Genomic DNA, 8,571 nt, shown 5'->3' on the forward strand with positions numbered 1-8,571 from the left:
GGGGACCAAAAGCCTCGGATAAAACACAAACAGCTGTTAATTTCTGAAAAAAAATGCCTCACACTTAATGGATTCACGCTGACGGTCTTTTATTACAAACATAATGTGATAAATCACTGTGGAACATAAAATAACTCTGAGAACAGATGATCTGCTAACAAGGTTTACTGAAACCTTCTGTCTTAAATGCATAAAGCGTGTCCCAAATATGTTTGATTTCCTCTCTTCATACGTTCACCTCTCTCCTGTCTCATACAACAGGTGGACTCACGCTGTCAGGAGTCACCTGACACCAGCCGTATGCGTGGTGAGTATGATGCACACTCAGCCCAGCCAGCTTCTGGTTGATCTCTGAGTTTTACTGCAAACATAGGGGCCTGCAGGACTGTGTGCTGTCTACTGAATGCTCAGCTGCCTGTTTCTCACCAGAACCACAAGGTGGCGATGTAGACCTGCGACAGGAGGAGATGGAGCAGTCTGTTTATGGTCAGGAATCAGACTTACTGCTGTTACTGAGCACCTCAAAGATGTTTTAATGGGACAAAGCAACGCTTCCTCACTCCTTTTCCTCTGCTTTATTTCAGGACTAAGGTTTGCTCTGGACTCCTCAGCTGTTTCTCCATCCCTCCATTTTTCAAACTCCTCCCTCATCATTGCCCACAAAGGAGAAAACCCTTTCTCCAACACCAAAAACAGAAGATCCCTGACTTCTGACCCCTGGGTGACCTGTCCCCTGGTCTGTGCAGATGTTGTCATCAGACGAGGACAGTATTACTGGGAGGTGGACGTGTGTAACAGCTCCGTCTACAGGATCGGTGAGACCTTCACAGACTTTTCAGGTTGTTTTAATGCCTGTATGTTGATATGATCACTGTTAGTCAATCATTCAATCAATCAATCAATCAATCAATCAATCAATCAATTAAACTTTATTTATAAAGCACTTTTCATGCACAATGGTGGTAACACAAAGTGCTTGACAAATCAAATCAAAACAAAACAAAACAAAGCAAACAACAACAACAAAAAGACTCACATCAGTGTACAACCCTTCCTTGACCTGAGGAACTGTCAGCAGAACTGAGCCCACAGAAAAGGACACACGAGTGATTCTGTAATGAGGGGAACATTTCAAGTCCATGGGTTATACTTATCAATTTTACTAAACATGAATTTCAAACAATGATCAATTTTACAGTGGGTCATTGGCTGATATTTCACTTCATCTAATACAGGAAGTTAACAGGTTCATCATTTCTTTAGCAGAAAATGCTAATCATGTGCTGGAATCTGAAGTTTTTGTGCTGTCAGATTTCTCAAATGTCAAGTTTACTCTTCAAAATTCACACTAGAATACATGTTTGTGTTTGTTATTTTCAGCATTTTTTGTTAAAAATAATCATTAAAACATGACAGAGGTGTTTTAAAAGCTATTTAAATCATTAATTTAGATAAAATTATTCACTTTGTGTGTGTCTGAGAAATCTGTATCAGCTGTGTTACCCATTGAAAAAACCCTATAAATCAGCAATGGTTTGCTCCAAAGTCACATGACCCCAATCAGCTGAGGTCCCATCCTTTTTGGTGTGAACCTTGAAGAAAGTGTGTCATGTTTCAGCTCCTCCTCATCAATATTTCATCAGAATGATCGTCTGTACATGGGGCGCATTAACTGTTCATCAGCTGTGTTACCAACATGTTCTGCTCTTCTTACTATAGATGCTATAAAGAGCAAACTGTGAAGAAAAGGAGCAGAAATATGAGCTGATGGAGGTCAGGTGGTGCCATGTTCAAGGGACAAAAAAAGGAGGAAATGTGGACTGTGTTAGCATCACTAAATGTAGAGTTGGAGAGACAGGTTTCTCTCTTCTTGTCCTGTCAGCTGGTTACTGGGATTTTTGAGCCAGAATCCTTTTACATTTTCTCTGAACTGTGATATAAATGATGAGGGACCTTTCTAGGGGGCGTAGTCTGACAGAGAAATGTTGAATAACTCTAAATTCAGGATAAGATGGATTTATGTTGAAAAACTAGTCACAACTTTTGTCCATAACACAGTTGACAAAATAATGCACCTTTTTTATCACTTCAATATTGAAGAATTCATTAGAGCTTAAGCTTGCTAGTTAATGAATTTAGTAAATTCCAGGTATCAACTTTGCAAACAAACAAAAGATGAAGCAAAAAACAAACAAACATGTTTTTCACTTTTGTAAACCTGAAATGTTCCCCTAATCATAGAATCACTCACGTGCCCATGTCACCAACCAGAAAACAAGTTGACCAAGGAATTGCCTCTTAATGGTCATTAAAATGAAACTGCAGTCTGAGGAAAGGCGTCTTTGCTGGATGTTACTCAAACACCTGTAACTTGTGCATTTCCTGGAGCTGGTTACAAACTAGTCGACTGAAAAAGTTTACACAACACCAAATAACTTGATGTACTTTTTTGGCCTCAGTGAAATGTTAAATCACATATTCCTAGGCACATCCTTAAACACATTAGATGTAGAAGCAGTGGAACTGTATTTCACTGTGCAATGTTAGTGGCGAACAGTAACAAACAGGGCCATTTTTGATGATAGTTTTTTCTCCATATGTCACTGGCAGGTTTTGCAAAGTCTTCACAGAAACCTTTTAGCTCCTGGAACTTCTAGTCCAAAAGGGCCTAAAGTAAACACATATGAGTATCATTCTTCAACACAATATCTAAGCATCTGTCCTTTGCTAGCATCCCCACTTTTAACTTTAATGAGTTACAGGAACTTGCACAACTGTAAATACTGTCTTCCCATTTCCCATCAATAAGCGCAGATTTTTTATGCCCTCCAACAAAGACCTGAACAGAATCCTAATTTTTCTTTTCATGAGAGATTAGAGTCAATCAAATCTTTGAGACCCGTGCTGTGATTGGCTGGTTACCTGTCCAAGGTGAACCCAACTCTCAATCAGTAACAGGAATATTGGGATCGGTTCCAGCCACCTGCAGACCCGAGACCTGGTAAAGGGTAGAGGAAGTGGATGTGTGTTTGAGGTAACTGGTAAAGCCCAGTTCACTGTGATTAATTCTCAGCTGAGGAGCTGGACCAACTGACTGACACAGTGATTCCTGAGGCCTGGTCCAGCCTGTGCTTGCTAACTTTAACATTTATTAAAAGCAGTCCTGATGCAGTCTGCCTTCAGGGAGGGCTTGGCCTACATTGGCAAAACAAGCGGGTAATTAAATCAAAGAAACAGTGAACATAAAAGTTCTATACGCAGAAATGACCGGGACTATCCTGTGGCTGTGCACTTCAATGATGCACAAAATTACATCTCAACTCTGCCTTTCATTGGCATTGAACAGGTAAAACTACCTCCAAGGGGTGGAAATCATAACAGACTTTTGCAACAGCAGGAAGCTTACTGGATTTTTACTTAACAAACTCTGGCTCTAAAAGGCCTTAATGATGAACTTTCTGTGAATATGTTTCTATAACTTACATTACAGCATGTCCTCCCTCCTTCTGGCTAACTAATGTGCGATGCATATGAATTGAACACATTTCTAGGCCCACTGTCAATGATCAGGTGACCTATTAAATGTGTCTACATGTATGTATCTCTGTCATCAGGTTGTACCCCATTCTAGGCTTTTTATCTCTCAGGGATGAAGTGATTTAATCATCAATGGACTGTGTCAACTTTAAGTTTAATTTAATGTCTCTCATGTTTCTTGTCTTATGGACCTTTATTGTCCCCTAAACTGCATACTTAATGATTGATGTTTTTATTTTGAGCCTTATTTGTAGGCTTTACATAGACTTTCATCAAGAAGACCATCTTAGTCAGGAAGTCAATGTGTGTTTGTTTTCCTGTGTGTTTATTTTTCTGGTGCAGATGTTGCGTCATGATGATGATTGGCCACAGGTGCAATTTCCACTTCCTATTTAAGACGTCCTGCCCTTTTGAAAAAACTGTTTGCCTGATGAAGGTCTGAGACCGAAACGTTGCAAATAAATGATTTTCTTGCAAGTTAGACAGTGTGCGGGAGGCCACCTTCTTGTTTAAATAGCCTTGAGGGGAGAAAAATCTGGAAGGGTTGGTCAGTATGTGGAGCTAATCTCTCCCCTGCCTCTCTCAGGTGTGAGCTTGGGGGACGGCTCCTGTGGTTGGTGGCTGGAAAGACACAACTCGTCTTTTCGCTCTGTGTATGATGGGAACCTGGAACCTCTCTGCACAGTACCACCCCAGATAAAAACCCTCGGGGTCTTCCTGAACATTGGTGGAGGGGCCTTGAGTTTCCACAACCCCCTGACCCAGGAGCACCTGGCCACGCTTCCGACCCGCTTTGACCCTGCTGGAGTGCTCCCAGCACTGTGCCTTGGTCAGGGTCAACTGAGGCTGCGGTGCGGCCTAACCCCTCCTTCCCATGTGTTCCTCTGTAAGGACTCCACCTACAGGAGGCCTCGTGGGGCTGGTGGAGGCCGTTGGCGGAGGGAGGTTAACTTCCAGTCAGTGAGGACAGTGATACAGAAGTTTGAGGAGCTGGCGATGTCCGACTCAGACTCTGGCCTAGTGTCCAGTTTGGACTCGTCCTGCTCCACTTTGGCGTCTCTTCCGGATTCAGGGATTCCAGGTTTGATTCCCTCAGAACGCACAGGACAGGAAACTTCAGCTGAGTAAGAACAGCTCCTGAAACTCTTCAATGGGCCAGCAGAAACACACCCACTGCTCCTGGGAGTGGTTTGATCTTTGGCCACCATTTGAAAGGCTAATTTTTCATCGAGGGACTTTTGGCTGCCTGTTTCTACTCTCTGCGTGACCCTGCTCCTGCAATTGACTCTCTCCCCAGGACACAGCTCTTTCTCCCGACCAAACAACCCCCGCTGGTTTGGGATCAGGCCAGGAGTAGTCCTCTGTAATGTGAAGTGTGAGGAGAGGGTGGGCTCTGAGCAGCAGGGCTCCTTCATTTGCCTCAGTGTTACGGCTGTCAGACAGTGGGGGTCCTACAGCCGCAGCGTGCACGCTCCTGTGTGTGTGTATGCAGACACGGGCACTACCCTGAGTGTGTGCATTTGCTCTCTGTGTTTTGTGTGTGTGTGTGTGTGTGTGTGTGTGTGTGTGTGTGTGTGTGTGTGTGTGTGTGTGTGTGTGTGAGCAGGAGGGAACAATATGCGAGCAGCGGGGGTGAGATGACGAGGTGTGAGTACAGTGACACCAGCGGTGTTGACTCGGAGCTGAGAGGACAGGTGGTAATATAGGTTTATCCCACGGCCTGCCCTTGGATAGGACAGTAGGCCTGCCCTTTCCTGACCCTTTGAAAACCACAGGACTCCTGAAGACTTCAAAAGGGGTGACAGGGAGCAGGAGAACAGAGATGGAGAAGAGAAAAACAGCATGCATGAATCAAAGACAGCAGGTGATGACCTGGTTGAAGAAGACAGAGGTGAACTGAGAGGGGATTCCCAACAGCTTCCATGCTAAGAGGCTATGAATAGATCCACAGGCTCAGACCATCTGAGGGCTGGCTGGGGGGTAGCTGCAGAAGCCTCGTCTTTGTGTAACCTGGTGAGCTCACAGCTCAGCCAAACAGATGTCCAGAGTATCAAACTGTTGAAGTGAAGATGATTTTCTTGCACTCCTTCTGCCACACAGAGTGAAGTGACCATTCACAGGACTTCACAGCTGACCTTACATGTGCAGTCTCTGCAGGACCAAATCATTGTTAGTGTTAGCACAACAAGCTATCAGCTAAGTCTGTTTTTCCTTCCTGTTTCAGGCTGTCACCTCTTCACAGTGGCTCAGCACCATGCTAACACCAGGCCTGTACAGTGGTTGTCCAACTGTTTCATCAGATGCAGTCAGGAACAGCAACCCCCCTCAAGTACAATGGTTGTGCCTGATGCGCAGGTTTTGGACCATGATGTTACTTTCCCTCCTGCTTCCAAACTGAACCTGTTTAAGATGACATGTTAAAAACCTGTTCCAGCAGCAGAGGCTCTGACTGTGGTAGTGTGGTTACAGCAGCTTTTGTGTGAACAATTCGTTACGTATTTTGGTGTGAAATTTGGCCAGTGACCCATAGAGAAACATTAAAAGTAATTGCACTACCCCCTATGACCAGTAGAGGGCAAAAAGACAACGGCAAAGGGAATTCAGCAAAAATGACAAAACAGAAAGAGAGGTATCGGTTTGTGTAGCACCACAGTTAGCCTGTTAGCATGGAGGCGATTCAGCCTGTGCTGGTTTTGATGGGGCTTCATTTGACTGCAGATGGATTGGGTGACACCTGGAGAAAAGGTTCAAAGTCATTTCAAAGTGCCTGAAGCAGCACTGGCTAAGAAATGGAGCTTCAGCTTCAGGAGGAGCCCATTGATTGAGGACTTTCAGCAGGATGGAGGTGAAGATAACCTGATGGTCTCTGATTCACAGGGTCACTTCATAACTCATTGACTGCCAGCCATTTTCAGAGCATCTTGGACGTTCTTCTTGGGTGCTCCATCCTTTGATCCTCTTCGTGATCTCTGTCATCTTTTCTCACAATCACACCGCTCTTTCTCTCTGAACTGCCACAACACATCCTCAGTTGGAGCATGAGCTGCCAGAACTTTTCTGACTTTCTCCCTATGCCTCTGTCATCTCACATCTTCTCCTCATATCCATGCTGAGCTCTCATCCAAAGAGAGCATTGCTCTCACCCACAGTAGTTTAAGAGCATGATGTTGATTGACAAGATCTGCCAGACCCCGCCTCCCCCTGCTGAAAAACATGATTTACTTCTACAGAAACAGGAAATGGTTGGAATCAAATTGATGTCTACAGATGGTAGTGAATGAGTTTATCTGGAGCACCAGTCCTAGTTCCAGGAGAAAGTTCCTGCGGTTGAAAAATACCCTTCAGGGAATAGAACCGGCTTGGGTGTTGTGAAGACTGGTTTCTAATATCTGTTTTAAGCCTGTTCACACAACATTTTATCCCAAAACGCAAAGATGCAGTGAAAAAAATCTGCATTTACACTGAAATGCTGAGGGACTGAAAATGCTGTACTAAGTATGCCAGGCCTGTAGGTGGCGTCTTATCCAGAAGCACCTTATGGTAGATCTCCACTGAAGTAGAGTTGGGCCGATCATCTGGTGTGTTGGTGAATGCTAAGAGCAGAAGTGGAGCAACAGATGCTCATTTAGTTAAAGACAGTCACAGATTGAGCAGGTGAGCAGAACAAGCTCAACACAGTAGATCACCATGATCGTAACATCGCTACTGTTGGACTGTTGGAGGCACATGTGTGAAGCGGAGCGTGACAACTAAAATTTCCGGCTTACTGTTTACGTGGCAATGGTGGCTGCAGCATTTTAGAAAAAAGTCCGCTCTGGAGGCCATTTTCAAAAGTTTGCGTAGGTCGGCTGAAACACTGTTTCTGTGTCAACAAGATGCCGAAAAGCAGCAATACTTCTAAAGTATCCTAAAACCACTGTCATGCCCTTCGGGCGTATTCACTCATTCACATCCACTGGTTCACCAGAGCTGCCTTCATCCTGTTTTACTGCAGACTGTCTTCACATTGATCAGGCACACGGTGTCAGAGGCAGTTGTTGTTTGTTGCTTTATCCTTCTGCACCGTTATCTATTAAGCCAAGACTTCAAACTTCCTGTGACGCTGAAGACTGGGCTGAAAAGCAACTGGTGCCATTAATTCTTGATTGATGATCATACTGCCCCGTGACTGTGTGACTTATAATCAAGTATGATTATTTTGGAAGAAATACCTGTTTGGAAAGCTCCTTTCTTCCTGTACGTCAATGACTGTTTTTGCCTTTCAGAAGGTGCAATCTCCACATATTCACTTAGACCACCCAAAATGTAAATCTCATCGTAACACAGGAAAAAAACACCAGCAATTAAAGCAAGCATCAGTCAGAGATTTCACTGGGGAAACTTTCAGGGGCGAGCAGCCAGTTTTCCTTTTGGCATCCTCCAGTTCATGCAAGAGATGAGTTAGAGCCAGTAATAAGCGATGAGTCAAAGAGAGACTGTCGCCTCTCAGACCAGTCATCAGGATGACTGTGTGCTGATGTTTAACGGTCGAGGTATTTAATGCGCGCGCCGTGACCGCTCCCAGCGCATGCAGCTCTATCAGGGCTCAAAGTGTGTGGAAGCAATTTGACTCTTGTAAACAGAAATGAGAGAGGCGGGATGCCGATTTCAAAGAGCCGACAGGGGAGAGAGGGGGAGTTTGCCAGGAAGGATGGAGACTTGAAACGCGTTGTTGTGCCATGTGTGCCTTTCTGGCACCTTCTACAGTATTTATTCTGCTTTTATGGACACGAGCTGTGCAGCAAGGTGCAGAGGGGGAATGTCAAGGACATGAATAATTCCTCATAACTGTTTTATTTGTCATGCTCACACTGCACTGTTTCCACTCTCTGTTTGCTGACTGTCACTGTAAATAGACTAAGGTCTACTGCTTTTGCTTTTGTGTGACCTGCAAAAACAAATTAAACCAACTGTGATAGCCGTTCTTACTCCTGTATAGTTATATGAGGTACCCACAGGCCTTTGTAGCGGGAAGGTGTCAGAATGTTTGGCCGC

The 8,571-nt window shown here is 44.4% G+C and overlaps 1 protein-coding gene across 2 annotated transcripts; it reads left to right on the top strand.

Moving 5' to 3' along the window:
* Positions 1 to 274: 274 nt before the first annotated feature.
* On the top strand, positions 275 to 8,340 carry LOC141798476 (putative E3 ubiquitin-protein ligase MID2). 2 transcript variants are annotated; one of them, XR_012599164.1, is made up of 5 exons: positions 275 to 307; positions 430 to 486; positions 585 to 815; positions 4,124 to 5,550; positions 5,762 to 8,340. XR_012599164.1 is itself a non-coding variant. In XM_074680439.1 (4 exons), exons 1-4 carry the CDS (start codon positions 301 to 303, stop codon positions 4,663 to 4,665), a joined length of 837 nt encoding a protein of 278 aa, XP_074536540.1. In that variant the 5' UTR covers positions 275 to 300; the 3' UTR covers positions 4,666 to 8,340. The 2 variants fall into 2 exon arrangements, 1 of the variants encoding a protein (XP_074536540.1); XM_074680439.1 differs by having other exon boundaries at positions 4,124 to 8,340.
* The last annotated feature ends 231 nt before the right edge of the window (positions 8,341 to 8,571 follow it).

This window comes from Halichoeres trimaculatus, unplaced genomic scaffold (genome assembly GCF_033239565.1).
Source record: "Halichoeres trimaculatus isolate MK-OKI-2021-1 unplaced genomic scaffold, fHalTri1.1 fHalTri1_scaffold_9, whole genome shotgun sequence".
NCBI lineage: Eukaryota > Metazoa > Chordata > Actinopteri > Labriformes > Labridae > Halichoeres > Halichoeres trimaculatus.